The sequence below is a fragment of the Nycticebus coucang genome, chromosome 5 (assembly GCF_027406575.1).
Source record: "Nycticebus coucang isolate mNycCou1 chromosome 5, mNycCou1.pri, whole genome shotgun sequence".
Lineage (NCBI taxonomy): Eukaryota > Metazoa > Chordata > Mammalia > Primates > Lorisidae > Nycticebus > Nycticebus coucang.
The window spans coordinates 50,701,422-50,721,013 of record NC_069784.1 but is presented as its reverse complement, the minus strand read 5'-3'; the positions used below and the strand labels follow the sequence as shown (position 1 = coordinate 50,721,013).

The following is a 19,592-nucleotide window of genomic DNA, read 5'->3' as shown; positions in this document are numbered from 1 at the left end:
ATTTAAAAAATGGCACTTTTGGCTACTTTATACAGAGTTCCATAAAGTTTGTGTGCAATTTAAAATAGACTTTATGGCCACTCTTTGTTTCCTTTTTATGCCGTGAATCTAAAGACCATGTGAAAATTTTAGATTTGCTTTAAAAAGGTCACGTGTTTAATTTAGGAATTGCGCAAAGCCTTGCAGCAGCTGCAAGAAGAATTGCAGTATAAGTGTCAACAGCTCCGTACCCTGGAGGCTGAAAAACACAATGAGATGAGAACTCAGGAACAAAACATTCAGCGCCTAAAACACAGTCTGAGTCACAAGGAGCAGCTGCTTCAGGTGAGTTTACATAGTTTCAGCACAAACTAGGCTTACAGAGGCCTGAAATTTGTTCTTACAATGTCAAGATAATATTCCACCTGTGTTCAGTACCTGCTGCATGTGGAATGCTGACAGGTAGGAGTCAGTAGGATATAAAAAAATAGAAAACATAATTTGTGATTTAAGGTACTAACCAACAAGTGTAAGAAATAATATGTACAGACCTGAAAGATTTAAGCAGTAAATATTCAGGAAATAGTTATTAAGCACCTCTGTGAGTCAGACACTATGTTAGGTGTTGAGGAGACAAAGAGATTTGCCCTCTGCTCTCAGATGATTTATGTGAAGACAATCTGGAAACTTCTGCAGAGTAATTTAGATGATAGGAGGAAAGTTTTAGGGAAAAGTAGGGCACTAAGAGCGATCCATTCTACTACCTACTCTAAACTCTTACATTTCACAGAACATTCAATTTTTTTCATAATGTATATATTGTTCGTAGATTTTTTTTTTTTATTAAATTATAGCTGTGTACATTAATGCGATCATGGGGCACTATACACTGATTTTATAAACCGTTTGACACATTTTCATCACACTGGTTAACATAGCCTTCCTGGCATTTTCTTAGTTATTGTGTTAAGACATTTACATTCTACATTCACTACGTTTCACATATACCCTTGTAAGATGCACCGCATCTTCCTCCCACCCTCCTTCCTCTCACCTCCCCCCTCCCTCCCCTCCCTTTCCCCTTTCCCCCTATTCTTAGGTTATAACTGGGTTATAGCTTTCATGTGAAAGCCATAAATTAGTTTCATAGTAGGACTGAGTACATTGGATACGTAGATTTTTTTTTCTCTGATACACCCTTACTGTTTCTTCACTTGAGAAATCCACCTAGTCCTTTTAAGACTCAGTGTGTTACCTGCTCTGTGGGTCTTTACTGACATCTGTACTGACATCTTCAGGCAGAGCCAGGCGGTGTACCTCTCATCCCTACCACCAGGTGTATGCTGCAGAATGGTTAACCGTTCTGTGTGTTGTGTATGTTGCAGAATAGTCAATAGTTTACCTGCCTGTTGTCTCTGCTACATGCCTTCCTTTTGAGAAGAACAATCACACTGTTTTTAATCCTAAATAAATTATTTGGCAAAGGGTAGGAATTCAGTTAATATTGGATAAATGAATAAAGGAAAATATGTTTTGGAGAAATATTGGATAAATGAATAAAGGAAAATATGTTCTTAGGAACTTCAGGAGCTCCTCCAGTATCGAGGGAACTCAGACAAAACCCTTGAAGCAAATGAGATGCTGCTTGAGAAACTTCGGCAGCGAATACAGGATAGAGCTGTTGCTCTGGAGGTATTTTGATTTTGCCTGATTTTGCTCACGGTACTATGGATTATTCTATCTACATAGCTATTATAGAAATTCATGTCTACTTAATTTGATGCTTTTGGGATTTGGTTTTCCATTTATTCATATTTTGAATCTTTTTGAATAAGGGTGGTTAGGATAATGAATCTTACGGAGTTTTAAGATTTGTATGTTTTCCTTGCAGCGGGCTATCGATGAAAAGTTCTCTGCTCTAGAAGAAAAAGAAAGAGAAGTGCGACAGCTTCATCTTGCTGTGAGAGAGCGAGATCATGACCTAGAGAGACTGCGTGGTGTCCTCTCCTCCAGTGAAGCTACAATGCAGGTAAAAGCAGAATCTGCCACTGGTGTGGTACTTCTCTCCTGCTTGTTACTCTGAGCCTGAAGCATGACCCCCTTCCATTATTTCTGAAAACCACAGCATTTGTAAGAGGAAACAAAACAAAGATGGAAATAACAGTCACTAATTTCATTGTTTTATAATAGAAAGTAAGAAGTTTTAGCACTTTTGCTTTGTTTTAGATTATGAACTTTGTGCAGGGAAACAGTAAACATTGATTTATATTTATATATTTCTAATCTTTGTTCTTACAGACATATCAATACACACATATTTTTACATAAGCATTGTCAGGGTGCTTATGTAATTACTATATTGTGTTTTTCATGTTAATGTTATATACATGTCCATGTATTGCCATAGTTAGAAGAACACTTATTTATTAACGTGTACTATAGGCCTTTTTTGCATATTATTTTAGAACTCATGTGTCTAACCATCTACCATTTTTTAAAGAAGTCCTTTAATTTCTATTATATATACTTCCTCCAAAATACTACTTTACTGTATTTACCTCCCCACAAACTAGATAAGCGTTTCAAAAAACAAAAAACAGGTTACTATTAGAATTGTTAGATTGGGTAATAAGTTTTCTCTTGCAAAAACGTTGATAGAAGATAATTTAAGAGATAATGTAGAGGTGGGTCTGATTTCTTGTTTAGCCTGAGGAGTATGGAGTGACTCTCAGACTTCTGGTTGCTCTCTCTGTGACTGTAGAGTATGGAGAGTCTCCTGAGGGCCAAAGGCCTGCAAGTGGAACAGTTAACTACTACCTGTCAGAACCTCCAGTGGCTGAAAGAAGAAATGGAAACCAAGTTTAGCCATTGGCAGAAGCAACAAGAGAGTATCATTGAGCAGTTACAGACGTCTCTGCATGACAGGAACAAAGAAGTGGAGGCAAGACTTCAGTTCAAAACAGTTGGTTTGGTGGTTATGTGATCTCGGCCTTGGAGTAGTACCCTTGAGGTCTGGGAGGCCAGTGACCCAAGTGTAATTCCGTTCTGCACCTGGGCAAATAAATCATTGACTTTCACCGAGACTTTTTCTTTGAACCTGTGAAATTAAGGTTGCAGTTATCTTTCTCAAGTCATGTGAGGATTAATGAAATCCAAAAAATACATCATAATATGATAGCTTTAGTCATAGGGTTCGTGCTGAGTCAGGTACTGTTTTTAGAGTTTAGTGGATATTAACTCATTGACTCCTCATAAATCTATCAGGGACACAGTTATTTATCCTGTTTTACAGACAAGAAAACAGACTCTAAGTTAAGTAACTCATGCACGGTAACACAACTAGTAAGTAGCAGATCTGGTATTCAACCTGGGCAGTAGGACTCCACATTTTCACTCACCATATACTATCTCTCAGTATAGAAACAGAAACTGTCACCATGCTAATAAGAACAATGTTCATTATTTCTTTCAGCTTATCATTTTGTGCTCCCTCAATGAAGTTACAGTGGGGAGAAAATAAATGAAATACATCAACTAAGTGTCCATTTATTCTCCCCTAGAATTAATTATTATGTGTCCTAAGCAAATAGGAAAGGAACTTACTTCAGTAAACTGTATGTAAGTTGTCACTATAGGTCATTTTCTGTCTTCTTAGTATTGACTCCCTGAACATGTATTCATAGCCTTCTGTGTGCCAGGCCTGTGCTGGACCTGGAAAAACAAAAATGAGTAAAAAAAATAATCTCTACTCTCAAGAATCTCACAGCCTTTTCTTCTACAGTAGATACTGATTAGCCCTTTGATATGTATGTAGTAGAGGCAATTCTTTTTTTTTTTTTTTTTTTTGTAGAGACAGAGTCTCACTGTACCGCCCTCGGGTAGAGTGCCATGGCGTCACACAGCTCACAGCAACCTCTAACTCTTGGGCTTACGCGATTCTGTTGTTCTTTTCTCCAGAAATTTATAATGTGTTCCCTGTATTAGGATCTTAGTGCAACCTTGCTCTGCAAACTCGGACCAGGGCAGAGGGAGATAGCGGAAGAGCTATGGCAGCGTCTACAGCAGAAGGAAAGGATGCTGCAGGACCTTCTAAGTGACCGAAACAAACAAGCTGTGGAACAGGAAATGGAGATTAAAGGCCTGCTTCAGTCCGTGAGTGCCAGGGAGCAGGAAAGCCAAGTAAGGACTAATGCACAGACCAGAAAAATAGCAGTGTATTTATAGTCTGCAAATAGGAAGCATTTGAGTCTTATAATGTGCACATATTTATATCATTTTATAGTCAGCTCTATTAGTTTTTTTTCCTTCAATTTATTAACTAGACCACAGTTTTACATCAATCATCAAAGAAACATTTGAATACGCTGCATTTGGAGAGATGTTAAAACAGTACGTGTATTCATTAACTTCACTAAATACATTTTTCTTTTCTTAATGATCTGATCACTTTGAGAGAAACAAGTATAGGGTTTTGAAGTGTTTTGATTTTAATGCTAAATTATCAAGACTTGAGTGATATATTGTATTCTCAGCCAAGATGATGGAAAACTTACACTCAATATATTTTCACTTAATTTTTTAAAATCTTGAGTTATTTAAGAGGAAAAATGATTATAGTTTTCAAAGATCATGAATGGAACTAAGTATACCAAGTAATCTTATAATAATATGGGGTATTGATCTCAAACTAATGATGCACAACTATTTGAAAAGTAAATTCTTATTTTTTTCTCATTTCTATGTGTCTTTCTCCTCAAGGCTAAAGACTGTTAGTTGACTTGTTCTGCATTTCAGGGACCAGTAGCTCAGAATATTCTCTCTGGTTAGATTAATTTCTGGAGGAAGCTACATTCTTTTTCTTTGCTGTGTTGCCAGGCTGGTCTTGAACTTCCAAGCTCAAGCAATCGTCCCGTCTCAGTATCCCAATGAGTTCCAATGAGATGGCTGTTTGAGATAGGATGTGCAGGGAAGCCAAGGTGATAAGATGACATTTGGCAGGGATCTGAGGGAAACAAACCAGGGGAATGTTGCCGTGAAGAGCAATCCAGGCCAAAGGAGCAGCTTTCCCAGAGTAAAAAAAGACATCTCTTACCTATTTCAAATCAAAATTTTAACACTTTAATCTAATGGAGTTCTAGCAGAACCTTCAGATTCTCTTATCTGTGATGTTATATTCAGTATTTTTTTTTTTTCAGTATTCTGCCATGGATAGACCCACTTTTCATTTGTGGACCAGGTTTCTCCCTGTAAACTGAAAGCAGGGAAACTATTTCTTAGGGTCCCACTGGGTTTTTAATAAATGGTTGACTTTTAAGAAATAATACCAGAATGCAAATTTTGTGTTCCTAGAGTATCTTTTTAATGTTATTTGTGATTTGTTTTTATTAGGCTACTACAGAAAAGATGGTACAAGCCCTAATGGAAAGAAATTCAGAATTACAGGCCCTACGCCAATATTTAGGAGGGAAAGACTTCATGACATCCCAAAGAGTCACCTCTAACCAACAAGCTGAAGTTGGCTCCATTGGTCCCCCTCTTGGAGAGCAGACTGATCAAGTAAGAATTATAGACTTAAGCCGATAACTATGCCAACTGCATTTCCTTTTTACATTTGAGGTGTAAGAGTGATCATTTTAATATTAATTGTACAAGACTATTCCCAATCCCATCATTGTGATCATAGTTTCTGCATGTTCCTAACTCCCCCAACTCTTCCAATTTTTAGGGTTCAGTGCAACTACCCTCCAGAGATGGTAGCACTTCACTGATTGCCAAAGAGGATGCTAGCATACCCAGGTCCACATTAGGTGAGTATCAAATTTTTTTCATGTTGGGACCTCTGGTTTTTTTAGAGACAGAGTCCGACTTTGTTACCCTTGGTAGTGTGTTGTGGTGTTACAGCTCACAGCAACCTTAGGCGATTCTCTTGCCTCAGCCTCCCGAGTAGCTGGGACTACAGGAGCCCGCCACAACGCCCAGCTATTTTTTTTTTTTTTTGTTGTTGTTGTTGTTGCAGTTTGGCTGGGGCCAGGTTTGAACCCACCACCCTCAGTATATGGGGCCGGCACCCTACTCATTGAGCCACAGGCACTGCTGGGACCTCTGTTTTTTTCCTTCTCTTCCTACCTTAATGGAAAAAATAAGTGGATTTTGAAAGGCTGAAAACATGTCTTTTCTAGGAAAACTTGCCCTTATTTTGAACTGAAGTTATTGCCCTGAGTTCATAGTTTGGCCCAGGAAAACTGTATTCTGATTCTCCTTTTCAGATAGCTTTATCGGGATTCAGAAATACAAAAGATAGTGCTTCCAAACCAGGCCTGTGGGGCTGGCACATTCTTCTGGGTATCTTTCAAGGCTGGAGCTACTCACTATAACTTAATATCACCTTCATTAAAGTGTAATAAGGGTGTAGGTATGCAGCATACGTTGAGTTATTTGCCAAGCTCAGCCCCATCCAACTGGCAGCCTGGATTCTAGGCATCTAATTAGTCTAGAATTCTAAAGATGATTCTATGCACAGTGGGAGAAGAGCTGCAAATGGATACCTTGGATTGGAGTCTCTGACTTTCACAGAGCAAAAGTTGCTATTTGGGGATAGCTTCTAGAAAATATTACCTAGGTGGTTCCAGGCAGATGGTGGTGATGATTAATGATGTGAGGGATTATAGTGCTGTGGTAAGAAAAGTTACAAACTTGGAAAATTAACTTTTTAAAATTTAATATAAGAATGGAGAAACTTTGTGTCTATGTTATAAGGTAGGAAATTAGAGAATTACATAGAAACATCTTGTAAGTACTCACCTTCTAGTAGGAAAACTTTGTACTTGTCAAACAGTAAAGAATGTTAAATTTGTTTAATTTATCCCCAATTTGCCTTTTAAAAAATATGTACTTTTCACCAGTTTTTTGTTTTTGGCAATTTCAAATCTAAGGAAAAGTGGTGAAAATATTAAACCCAACATCCATGTAAATTTTTGTTTGGATTCACCAGCTGTTAATGTTTTTCCACATTTGCCTTATTTCTTTCCATGTACACACACATAGGAAATTCCTGAATTATTGGAGGATTTCTTAAAAACATCATGACACAGGGTGGTTCCTGTGGCTGAGTAGGGCGCCAGACCCATATACCGAGGGTGTCGGGTTCAAAGCTGGCCTGGTCAAACTGCAACAAAAAATGGCTGGGCTTTGTGGTGGGCGCCTGTGGTCCCAGTTACTTGGGAGGCTGAGGCAAGAGAATCGCCTAAGCCCAAGAGTTGGAGGTTGCTGTGAGCTGTGACAGCACTCTACCGAGGGCAACAAAGTGAGACTCTTGTCTCTAAAATAAAAACGAAAGTCATGACACTTAATTCCTAACTACTTAAGTTTTTCCTTAGAGCAGTAGTTCTCAACCTATGGGTCGCGACCCACAGGAACTGTATTAAAGGACTGTGGCATTAGGAAGGTTGAAAGCCACTGCCTTAGAGCAAGAGCATTCCTCTACTTATCTACAATATAGTTATTATACTCAGGAAATTTAACCTCAGTATTAACCTTAGCATCTAACATACAGTCCGCACTCAGCGTTCCTGTTGTAACAATGATGTTCTCTGAATTACTTTGTTTTTTCCCTGTAGGCATCACACGTTGTGCTTAGTTGTCATGTCTCTTTAGTGCCCTTTAATCTAGAACAGCTTTCTAGCTTTTTTCTGTCTTCTGTGACTTTGGCATTTTTAAGAAGCCAGGTTATATTCCTCCATTTACTGCTAGTCACTTCCTCATGGTTAGATTCAAGTTACACACTGTTGGCAGGAATTCTATACGGCTGACATCTTCCTCAGTGCATGATAATCAGTTTCAATCATGTTGGCAATGTTAAGTATTCACTGATTTCTCTAATTCCAATTTATTTATTTATTTTTTTTTTGAGACAGAGTCAAAGAGTCACAGCACACAGAAAACCTCTAACTCTTGGACTTTAATGATCCTTTTGCCTCAGTCTCCCAAGTAGCTGAGACTACAGTGCCTGCCACAACACCTGGCTGTTTTTTGTTGTAGTTGTTATTGTTGTTTAGCAGGCCTGGGCTGGGTTCACACCTGCCAGCGCTGGTATATATGGCTGGCGCTGTAACCACTGTGCTACGGGCACCAAGCCCTCTAATTCCAATTTAACAGCATAGGTTCTTTCCCTCACTTATATTTGTATCTCTGTTCTTCCAACATTGATAGCCCTGGATTGCATATAAATATACAGCAGAATCTCCTTAGTTGACCACCTCCCTACATTCAACACCTCCTTAAGTTGATCTAATTTTCATAGACCAGACATGCATCACATGTACTGGATGGACGTTCCTTATGTTGGCCATCTCTGTATATTGACGTGTTTGTTAGCAGACTTGTGGCTGGTCAACTTACAGAGGTTCTACTGTATTTCAGAATATTTACACATTTGCAGAATACACAGTATGCAACAATAGTTTCAGAATTGCTACTTGAATATCACTGTCAACAATAAATCTATTAAGTAATGTTTAAGATTTCTTTATAATCCCTTTTGTCCTACTGAGAGTACTGAGTTCAAACATTTGGATTAATTTTTTGATTATCTCCTGGGTAGTTATCTATTTGCTATGTGGATTACTTATGTTAGTATTCAATTTTAGACTTTCTCCCCCCTTATTGTCAAAACTAACATATTAAAAATTAGACGTCAACATAGTTCAAAATTCAAATAGAAAGATAAAGAAGTCCTATCTACTTCCCCATTCCTTCTTCTGTTTCCACTGATTCCCTCAAGGTAACCAGTTTTATTTCTGGTTGTCCTTTCTGTATATCTTTTTGCAAAAATAAGCAAAGAAGTCATCTGCGTACATTTGATGTATATGTGTTGTTCTTTCTTCCCCCTTTTCGTAATATAAAATGTACAACAGTAGATGAATTCTTTTGCACCTAGCTTGTTTTACTTAGCATATCTTCACAATCATTCCATGTAAGTTTATAAAGACTGTATTCTTTCTTATATAGTACTATTGTGTGAATATACTGTGTTTTATTCAGTCTCTTCCTTATGGCATATAGATTGGTTGTAGTATTTTGCTGTTAAAAATAATACTTCAGGCTCGGCGACTGTAGCACGGTGGTTTCAGCGCTGGCCACATACACCAAGGGTGGTGGGTTTGAACCCAGCCCAGGCCAGCTAAACAACAATAAAAATTGCAAAAATAGCACCTGTAGTCCCAGCTACTTGGGAGGCTGAGGCAGGAGAATTGCTTGAGCCCAAGAGTCTGAGGTTGCTGTGAGCTGTGACGCCATGGCACTCTACCAAGGGTGACATAGTGAGACTCTGTCTCAAAAAACTAACTAAATAAATAAATAAAAAATAATGCTTCAAAGAGCAACCTGTGTACATATGTGTATATTTATTTATTGTTGGAATGTACCCATAGTAAATTCCTAAGAAATGAGGCACCAGAGATACATGATGTTAATAGTGATTAAAACTACTACTGTGTGTTCATTTTAGAAGACTTGGACACAGTTGCAGGGCTGGAAAAAGAACTGAGTAATGCCAAAGAAGAACTTGAACTCATGGCCAAAAAAGAAAGAGAAAGTCAGGTGAGTTTTCTAGTCAAGCCTAGTTTCTAAATTTCTATTTTCTTCTTTTACAGTGGTTTATATTTAAGAGAGTATATAGGCAGTCCCTGAGTTACAAACATCAGACTAACGAACAACTCATGCTTATGAATGGAGGCTGTTACAGTGAGTCCTCAATTGCAAACATCTATCCTATATATACGACTTGTGTTACAAATGAAGGCTATTGTAGGTAATAGGTAAATGTACCTGTTCCAGTGTACATACACATTCAACTTAAGAACAAGCCTACAGAGCCTATCTCATTTATAACCTGGGGACTGCCTGTGATCCTTCAAGTATAATATGAGGTATGCCTTTTTTCTTATATTTTTCAGAAATATAAATCATTTTATATATACATTATCTACACAAGATATTCTTGTTTTTGTGAGGATCATTACAACTTTTTAAATATTGAAACAACACAGCTTTCTCTACCTATTGGTAACTGGAATAAAGTAATTGTAAAGCACTTGTGAAAAAAGGAAGTGCTATGTAATTGCTACTTAGAATTATGCCATTAAATCCATGAAATTAGTTAGAAACATAATCTGAGAAATTTGAGTATAATCAGTCTTTACTGAGTACTCACATGCAGGGCACTTTGCTAAGTATGTAAGTTAGTGCTAATGCTCACAACTTTACACATAATGAATGGTATTGGCTCTCATTTACAGAGGAAGAAGCTGAAACACTAATTGTTTTAAATAACTAATAAATGCTAAAGCTAAGATTTAAACTCAAGTTTTTTATGACTTCACATACTTCCTAGAGCCAATAATTTTTCTCACCTTGTGCTTTGACTCTTTGTAGCAATAGAGTCAAATCTTCTCAGCAGAGGCCTCTCAGCCTTGCAGAATCCCTCCCATCGGGGTTCCCTGTACAGCCAGGTGCGTGTCCAGCTGTGACATAGAAGAAACATCAGGGTCACAGCAGAGTCACAAACTAAAACGAAGGACTTCCACGTTATTGTGGCATCAACATCAGAAGATCTGCCAGCAGCACCAGATTCTTTTTTTTTTTTTTTGTAGAGACAGAGTTTCACTTTATTGCCCTCGGTAGAGTGCCGTGGCATCACACAGCCCACAGCAACCTCCAATTCCTGGGCTTAGGTGATTCTCCTGCCTCAGCCTCCTGAGTAGCTGGGACTACAGGCACCCACCACAACGCCCGGCTATTTTTTTTGTTGCAGTTTGGCCGGGTCTGGGTTTGAACCTGCCGCCCTCGGCATATAGGGGCGGTGCCCTGCTCACTGAGCCACAGGCGCTGCCCTGGATTCTTTTTTATTTATTTATTTATTTTTATTAAACCATAGCTGTGTACATTAGTATGATCGTGGGGCACCATACACTTGGTTCATAGATCGTTTGACACATTTTCATCACATTAGTTAACATACCTTTTGTAGCATTTTCTTAGTTATTTTGCTAAGACCTTTACATTCCACATTTACTAGGATTCACATATACCCTTGTCAGATGCACCGCAGGTGTAATCCCATTAATCCCCCTCCTTCCCCCTCCCTCCCCTCCCTTTCCCCTTTCTCCCTATTCTTAGGTTATAACTGGAATATAGCTTTCATGTGAAGGTCCTACATTAGTTTCATAATACGGGTGAGTACATTGGGTGCTTTTTCCTCCATTCTTGAGACACTTTACTAAGAAGAATATGTTCCAGCTCCATCCATGTAAACATGAAAGAGGTAAAGTCTCCATCTTTCTTTAAGGCTGCATAATATTCCATGGTGTACATATACCACAATTTATTGATCCATTCGTGGATCGATGGGCACTTGGGCTTTTTCCATGACTTAGCAATTATGAATAGGGCTGCAATAAATATTCTGATACAAATATCTTTGTTACGGTGTGATTTTTGGTCTTCTGGGTATATGCCCAGTAGGGGGATTACAGGATTGAATGGCAGATCTATTTTTAGATCTCTGAGTGTTCTCCATATATCTTTCTAAAAGGAATGTATTAATTTGTATTCCCACCAGCAGTGCAAAAGTATTCCCTTTTCTCCACATCCACGCCAACATCTCTGGTCTTGGGATTTTGTGATATAGGCTAGTCTCACTGGAGTTAGATGATATCTCAAAGTAGTTTTGATTTGCATTTCTCTGATGATTAAAGATGATGAGCATTTTTTCATATGTCTGAAGGCCATGTACCTGTCTTCTTCAGAGAAGTTTCTCTTCAAGTCCCTTGCCCAGCCTGCAATGGGATCCCTTGTTCTTTTCTTGCTAATGCGTTTGAGTTCTCTGTGGATCCTGGTTATTAAACCTTTGTTGGAGACATAACCTGCAAATATCTTCTCCCATTCTGAAGGCTGTTTGCTTGCTTTACTTACTATGTTCTTGGCTGTGCAGAAGCTTTTTAGTTTGATCAAGCCCCAATAGTGTATTTTTGAAGCAGCTTCAATTGCCCGGGGGGTCCTTCTCATAAAAAACTCGCCCAACCCAATTTCTTCAAGGGTTTTCCCTATGCTCTCTTCTAGTATTTTTATAGTTTCATGTCTTAGGTTTAAATCTTTAATTCAGTGAGAGTCTATCTTGGTTAATGGTGAGAGGTGTGGGTCCAGTTTCAGTCTTCTACAGGTTGCCAGCCAGTTCACCCAGCACCATTTGTTAAATAGGGAATCTTTTCCTCACTGAATGTTTTTAGTTGGCTTGTCAAAGATTAAATAATGGTAAGTAGCTGGATTCATGGTTTTCTATTCTGTTCCAGACATATACTTCTCTGTTTTTGTGCCAGTACCATGCTGTTTTGATCACTATCGATTTGTAGTATAGTCTGAGGTCTGGTAGCGTGATTCCTCCTGCTTTGTTTTTATTTTTGAGTAATGTCTTGGCTATTCGAGGTTTTTTCTGATTCCATATAAAATGAAGAATTATTTTTTCAAGATCTTTAAAGTATGACAGTGGAGCTTTAATGGGGATTGCGTTGAAATTATATATTGCTTTGGGTAGTATGGACATTTTAACAATGTTGATTCTTCCCAACCGTGAGCATGGTATATTTTTCCATTTGTTAACATTCTCAGCTATCTCTTTTCTTAGAGTTTCATAGTTCTCTTTATATAGATCTTTCACGTCCTTTGTTAGATAAACTCCCAAGTATTTCATCTTCTTTGGCACTACTGTGAATGGGATAGAGTCCTTAATTGTTTTTTCAACTTGACTATTGTTGGTATATATAAAGGCTACCGATTTATGAATGTTGATTTTGTAACCTGAGACACTGCTGTATTCCTTAATCACTTCTAAGAGTTTTGTAGTAGAGTCCCTAGTATTTTCCAGATATACAATCATATCATCTGCGAAGAGTGAAAGTTTGATCTCTTCTGACCCTATGTGGATACCCTTGATCGCCTTTTCTTCCCTAATTGCAGTGGCTAAAACTTCCATTAGAATGTTAAAGAGCAATGGAGACAATGGGTAGCCTTGTCTGGTTCCAGATCTAAGTGGAAATGATTCCAATTTAACTCCATTCAATATGATATTGGCTGTGGGTTTGCTGTAGATGGCCTCTATCAGTTTAAGAAATGTCCCTTCTATACCAATTTTCTTAAGTGTTCTAATCATGAATGGATGTTGGATGTTATCAAAAGCTTTTTCTGCATCGAGGATGTTGGATGTTATCAAAAGCTTTTTCTGCATCAATTGAGAGAATCATATGGTCTTTGTTTTTTAATTTGTTTATGTGCTTTATTACATTTATAGATTTACGTATATTGAACCAGCCTTGAGACCCTGGGATAAAACCGACTTGGTCATGATGTATGATTTGTTTGATACGTTGCTGGATTCTGTTTGTTAGAATCTTGTTGAATATTTTTGCATCTATATTCATTAGTGATATTGGTCTATAATTTTCTTTTCTTGTTGGGTCTTTTCCTGGTTTGGGGATCAGGGTGATGTTTGCTTCATAGAATGTGTTGGGTAGTCTTCCTTCTTTTTCTACCTTTTGGAACAGGTTGAGTAGTATAGGTACTAATTCCTCTTTAAAGGTTTGGTAGAATTCTGACTTGAAACCATCTGGTCCCGGGCTTTTCTTTTTGGGGAGATTTTGTATGGTTGATGATATTTCTGAACTTGATATGGGCGTGTTCAACATTTCCACTTGTTTTTGATTAAGTCTTGGAAGGTGACGTGTTTCCAAGTAACGGTCGATTTCCTTCAGATTTTCATATTTCTGAGAGTATAGTTTCTTGTAATATTCATTAAGGATTTTTTTGATTTCTGAAGAATCTGTTGTTATTTCGTCTTTATTATTTCTGATTGATGAGATTAGAGATTTTACTCTTTTTTTCCTGATTAGGTTGGCCAAAGGTTTATCTATTTTGTTGACCTTTTCAAAAAACCAGCTTTTTGATTTATTGATCTGTTGTATTATTCTTTTGTTTTCAATTTCATTTAGTTCTGCTCTGATTTTGGTTATTTCTTTTCTTTTACTGGATTTGGGGTTGGAGTGTTCTTTCATTTCCAGTCTCTTGAGATGTCCTATTAAGTTGCTTACTTCCTCTTTTTCCGTTCTCCTGAGGAAGGCTTGCAGTGCTATAAATTTCCCTCTTAGAACTGCCTTTGCTGTGTCCCAGAGGTTCTGATAGTTCGTGTCTTCATTGTCGTTTTGTTCCAGAAATTTGGCAATTTCCTTCTTGATCTCATCTCTGACCCAGCTATCATTCAGCATAAGGTTATTTAACTTCCATGTTTTTGTATGTGTATGCAGATTCCTGTTGTTACTCATCTCAAGTTTTATTCCATGATGGTCCGAGAAGATGCATAGAATAATTTCTATTCCTTTAAATTTGCTGAGGTTAGACTTGTGACCTAAGATGTGATCGATTCTGGAGTAAGTTCCGTGGGCTGATGAGAAGTATGTGTATTCAGTTTTGTTGGGATGAAATGTTCTTTAGATGTCAGCTAAATCTAAATGCTGGATGGTTAGATTTAAATCTAGAATTTCTTTACTCAGCTTTTTGTTGGAGGATCGATCCAGCACTGCCAAAGGAGTGTTAAAATCTCCGACTATTATAGAGTTGGAGGAAATCAAGTTGCTCATGTCTGTTAGAGTTTCTCTTATAAATTGAGGTGCATTCTGGTTGGGTGCATAGATATTAATAATTGAAATCTCATCATATTGAGTCTTACCCTTAACAAATATGAAGTGACCATTTTTGTCCTTCCTTACTTTTGTTGGTTTAAAGCCTATTGTGTCCGCAAATAAAATTGCAACTCCTGCTTTTTTCTGGATACCATTTGCCTGAAATATGGATGACCATCCTTTCACCCTGAGTCTGTATTTGTCTTTTAAGTTAAGATGTGACTCTTGTATGCAACAAATGTCTGGCCTGAGTTTTTGTATCCAGTCAGCTAACCTATGTCTCTTTAGAGGGCAGTTTAAGCCATTCACATTAAAGGAGAGCATTGATAAGTTTGGTGAAATTTGGGGTATTGAGTTTTTTGAAAGTCCAGTGGGCATTTTTAATCCTTTTGCCATTGTGGAAGTTAGAGTTTGATCAGAAGTTTCTGAGTGAGTTTACTTTTGTAGTAGAGGATTGGGTTGGTTATTATGGAGGATAGGTCTGAGAATATCCTGAAGAGCTGGTTTAGTTATGGCAAATTTCTTTAGCATATGTATGTCATTAAAGTATTTAATTTCTCCGTCGTAAATGAAACTCAGTTTAGCTGGGTACAAGATCCGGGGTTGAAAGTTATTTTGCTTGAGGAGATTAAACGTTGATGAAAGCCCTCTTCTGGCTTGAAAAGTTTCAGCAGAGAGATCTGCAGTCATTCTAATGTTCTTCCCTTTGAAGGTAATAGATTTCTTTCTCCTGGCAGCTTTGAGAATTTTCTCCTTCATATTAACTTTACTGAAGTTAATTATGATATGCCTGGGGGATGTCTTATTGGGGTTGAGTCGTGCTGGGGTTCTGAAGCTATCTGCTATCTGAATTTCAGGTTCTCTAGGCATGTCTGGAAAATTCTCTTTCATAATTTCATGCAGAAGGGCCTCTGCGCCCAGTGAGGCCACTTCATCTGTTTCAGGAATTCCTTTGAGACGGATATTTGCCTTCTTCGAGTTATCCCAGAGCTCTCTGAGTGAGTGATCCATTTTTGCTCTCCATTTCTCTTCCTCTTTGAGAGTTTGGGAGCGTTCAAAGGCTTTATCTTCGATGTCGGAGATCCTTTCTTCTGCTTAGTCCATTCTGTTGCTAAGGGATTCCACTGTATTTTTCATATCTTTGAGGGCTGCAAATTCTTGTTTCAGTGTGTCTAAGTCTTTGGTGGTTTTGTCTTTAAATTCGTTAAATTCTTGAGACAGCTTTTGAATTTCTCCACGAATTCCTAATTCCATTTTGTTAATCTTGTTTGCCATCCAAATTCTGAATTCGATTTCTGACATCTCAGCCAGTTGTTTGTGAATGGGATCTTCAATTACATCTGCCGTATCTTTCCTTGGGGGGGTTGATCTATTCTGGTTATTCATGTTACCAGAGTTTTTCCGCTGATTCTGCCCCATGATTGTTTTACTCCCTTTGATTTTCCTCTGGTGTTTTGTCGAGGACCCGTACAGTGCTGTGGCCTGAGAAACTGGGGCCCTGTTTGGTGTAGAGGGGCTAAGTGGTTCTGACTTGTTTTCAGCTGGTTTCTATGTGACCCTAGTGAAACAGTTACTCTGGGTTGAAGTATCATCTGTGGAGAAATACCAGCAATTAAGTCACCCCACCCACCACAGGCAACAAATGGAAAAGGAAAATCAAACCTTCCTACAAGCACACACCCAGGGCACCACCTGGATAGTCCCCAGGTGAGTGAGTCAGTTCAAAAGGTCCAAGTCAATTGTCTCAGTCAGCAGCTGCCTCGGGTGGGAGAGTTCAAGAGGTCCCTGGGAACTGGGTCACAGGGGTCTGATGACTGCTCTAAAATGGCTTGCTCCAGTGCTGCGTGGAGTTAGTAAGAGCCACCAGTAAATAGATCAGTCTGGGAAGAATGATGCCTCATTTCCCACCTTGCAGCTCTGTCACACCCAGTCTCTGCTAGCCCCACAGGGCTGTGACCCAGTCAGTTGTCTGCAGTAAGCAGATACTCCAGGGGTTTGCACCTGCCTAAGTCACAGGGTAGTCTGTGTCTGCTCGACTAGGCCGCTATTCTCTGTCTTTATCCAGTAGGGAGTGTTGTGGCCTGTCAACCTCAGGCACTTGATGGAGGCTGGAGGTGTTTTCTCAGTTCCAGCCCCACCCTTAGTTTATGTTACTGGGTGAAGGGAACAACCCTGTGGGAGTTTGTTTCTGACCTTGCCAGATTCCTCTGCAGAGGAGAGGCTGATTTGAGTTCCCAGAACCTGTGTCTCAGGCCCTGTCTTTAGTCCTGCGGGTTTGTATTTGCAGCACGATCAGTTGTTGGGTGTAGCCTCTTGGCCTCCTTTGTCTATAGGCTGGTGATCCCCTAAGGGCCAGGTGCGTCTTAGGCTCAGTAGAGTGGTTCTCTGATCAGCCCCACCCTAGGAGTTTCCCGGCTCTGCAGTTGTGTTTTCTAGTCCCCGTGTTCCACCCAAGTCGGTACCGTCTCATGAAAACCCTTTACTCACGGGGCCTGTGTTTCAGTCCCAGGTCTGTTCCATGGTGGTTGCCATCTGAGAAGATGCTCGGCCTCATCTGGTTGCCCAGGAAGACAGGAGGAGAGGCTATGGGATATCTGGGGGTGGGCCTTGTTATTGCTGAAGATGGCTGGTGCTCTGCACCTTGGGGCACCACCGCTCCAGTGTAATTCCTTCTCAGCCGACCGTTGTCTTCTCACTCCTTTGCTACAGAGTCAGCACTGGCCAGCTGCAGTCCAGGTCCTGTCCATACCTCTTGAGAGTTCAGCCAAGAATCTGGACTCCTGAGGGGGGAGGTCTCCAGATCAGGGAGTGAGAGTGGAGGGGGGTGTTAGGAGCTTAGGGTTACAGGTCGTAACACCAAACTCATTGAGACCAAATGAACAAATAAACAGATAGAAAGGTTACCAGGCACATGGGCCCATAGATACAGAGATAGACGGAAACACATAAACATACAAGCAATAGCCACGACAACAGCAATATAAGAACAACTGCAATAAAAATAGTGATAATCATAAAATAATTGAAAGAAAGGAAAAAAAAAGAAAAATGTGGTGTTAGAAGGAATGTTAAGTGAGAAGAAAGAAGAAATTAAAATTAGAAGACATAGAAATAAAAAATATATCTATATAAAATGTAATAATAAAAAATTATCGAAATCTCCTCTAAGAAAATGGTGAGGAAAAATCAGACAAAAAGAAAACAACAGCAAAGAAAAGCAAAAAACAAAACAAAACAAAACAAAATGAAAAAAAGAAAAGGCACCAACTGCAAAAATATTCTTGTGGTAGAAATATACCTATAAATGTCTATATGTCTGCTGTAGGGATCAACTTTCGTAGGAATATATTCATACTGCAATATACTTTCTGGACACCAGGTGGCGCTGTGAGTGGTTTTGAGACTTATACCTGGTTTACAGTTTATACCGTTACCGTGGTAACCACCTTCCATGGCCTATCGCCATTTTGGAGTTTCTATAAAAGTTTGTCGCCTAAGAATTGTGCAACCTCGGCTGTTCTCCTCCAGACAGCACTTGCGACCGACCCTCCCACTCAGTGCAGGTGTCCAAGTTTCCTAAGTCCCTCCACTCTGCTCCCAGGTTCCCCTGCAGACTGGCGACTGCAATTGGCCATAAGGGGAGTGGTGGTGAGTTCGTGCGGTATCTCCTGTAGCTGGTTCCCGGGGCTTCAGCAGCCAAAGCCGGTCTGTGGCTTCAGTTGCTCCGCGGCCCCAGAAGCCAAAGCCGGGTCCTAGGCTTCAAGCCGTTCCCGTGATTGGAGCGCTCGTGGGATTTATTCTGAGTTTTATGGTTCAGAGTTTTGGATGGGCGTCCGCCAGTTCGCTGCACAGCCTGAACCGCCAGCCCCCTCCAACACCTGGGGGAAAGGTGCCCGCCCTTTTGGGTAGTTCAAAATCTCTGTTTCCCAGGCAGGATCCCTTCCCTTCAGTTGTCCAACAGTTTGCCCAGCTCCCTGTGGTTTTGAGTGGCTCTCCTTTCGGATGCCTCCCTCAGTTCAGGATTAATTAATTTTCAATTGGATTTTGTCAGCATTTACAAGCTGCTGACCTCCGTGGGGGAGGGGCCTGCTGGCCGGCACGCCGAGCAGGGATGAATCTCTACAACAGAGTCTGTGATTTTTAAATTACCCCTCATATATAGCAAACCCCCAGTTCGCTGGGCGTCTCCAGGTGTCTGTCCACTCCAATAATCCACACACAGGGAAGGTCCAGACCGCCTTTCCTCTCACCTGGTGGCTTGGGAGAGGTGGGCTACACGTCCGTCCTGTCCGCCATCATGCTCCGCCTCTCTGCCCTGGATTCTTAAATTAAATTTTGCGGCTAGTCCGGCTCCTCATTTCTTTCTTTCTTTTTTCTTTTCTTTTTTTTGGGGGGGACCTTTTTTGCTATAATTATATCTATAATATAAAACCTGTGTTTATATTTGTGATGGAATTATTGTGCCTCTTGATATTGTTACCATATTTCTACTTACAAGCAGTCTGTGTTATATGGCTCAATTACTTTTGAGGCTATGAGAGTGTGTAACACTTAAAATCCTTTAGATCTTCTCTTCTTTTTTGTTCTACTTTAGCCATTATCCAATTGTTCATTCCCTATATGTTAGTTTCCACATGCTGTTCTTGTTTTACTCACATACCAAATCCAGAGTAATGTTTCTTTTTTGTTCTGTCCTGTTTTCGGGATCACAAAATTGTAGTGCCTATGCAGGGATATTTTGAGTGAGTGATATTTAGCTATTGCATATTTTTATATATCCTTAATCACGTATCCACCTCTAAGTCCAATGCCATATACATCATCACATTCCTTCTAATATTAGGTCTTTACCAAAAGCCATACAGATTTTTCCTGTATTTTTAAACA

At 39.5% G+C, this 19,592-nt stretch overlaps 1 protein-coding gene across 14 annotated transcripts in view; it reads left to right on the top strand.

The window, feature by feature from the left end:
* PDE4DIP (phosphodiesterase 4D interacting protein) overlaps positions 1-19,592 on the top strand; it is a 291,845-nt gene that overhangs the window by 198,747 nt on the left and 73,506 nt on the right. For 12 of the 14 annotated variants that reach the window (XM_053592789.1, XM_053592797.1, XM_053592792.1 and 9 more), the window contains 8 exons: positions 166-324; positions 1,558-1,671; positions 1,871-2,008; positions 2,741-2,920; positions 3,964-4,158; positions 5,368-5,535; positions 5,705-5,786; positions 9,485-9,576. In XM_053592789.1, the coding sequence (XP_053448764.1) occupies positions 166-324; positions 1,558-1,671; positions 1,871-2,008; positions 2,741-2,920; positions 3,964-4,158; positions 5,368-5,535; positions 5,705-5,786; positions 9,485-9,576 (1,128 nt within the window). The remainder of the gene's footprint in view (positions 1-165; positions 325-1,557; positions 1,672-1,870; positions 2,009-2,740; positions 2,921-3,963; positions 4,159-5,367; positions 5,536-5,704; positions 5,787-9,484; positions 9,577-19,592) is intronic. The other 2 variants (XM_053592788.1, XM_053592787.1) reach the window with 2 other exon arrangements.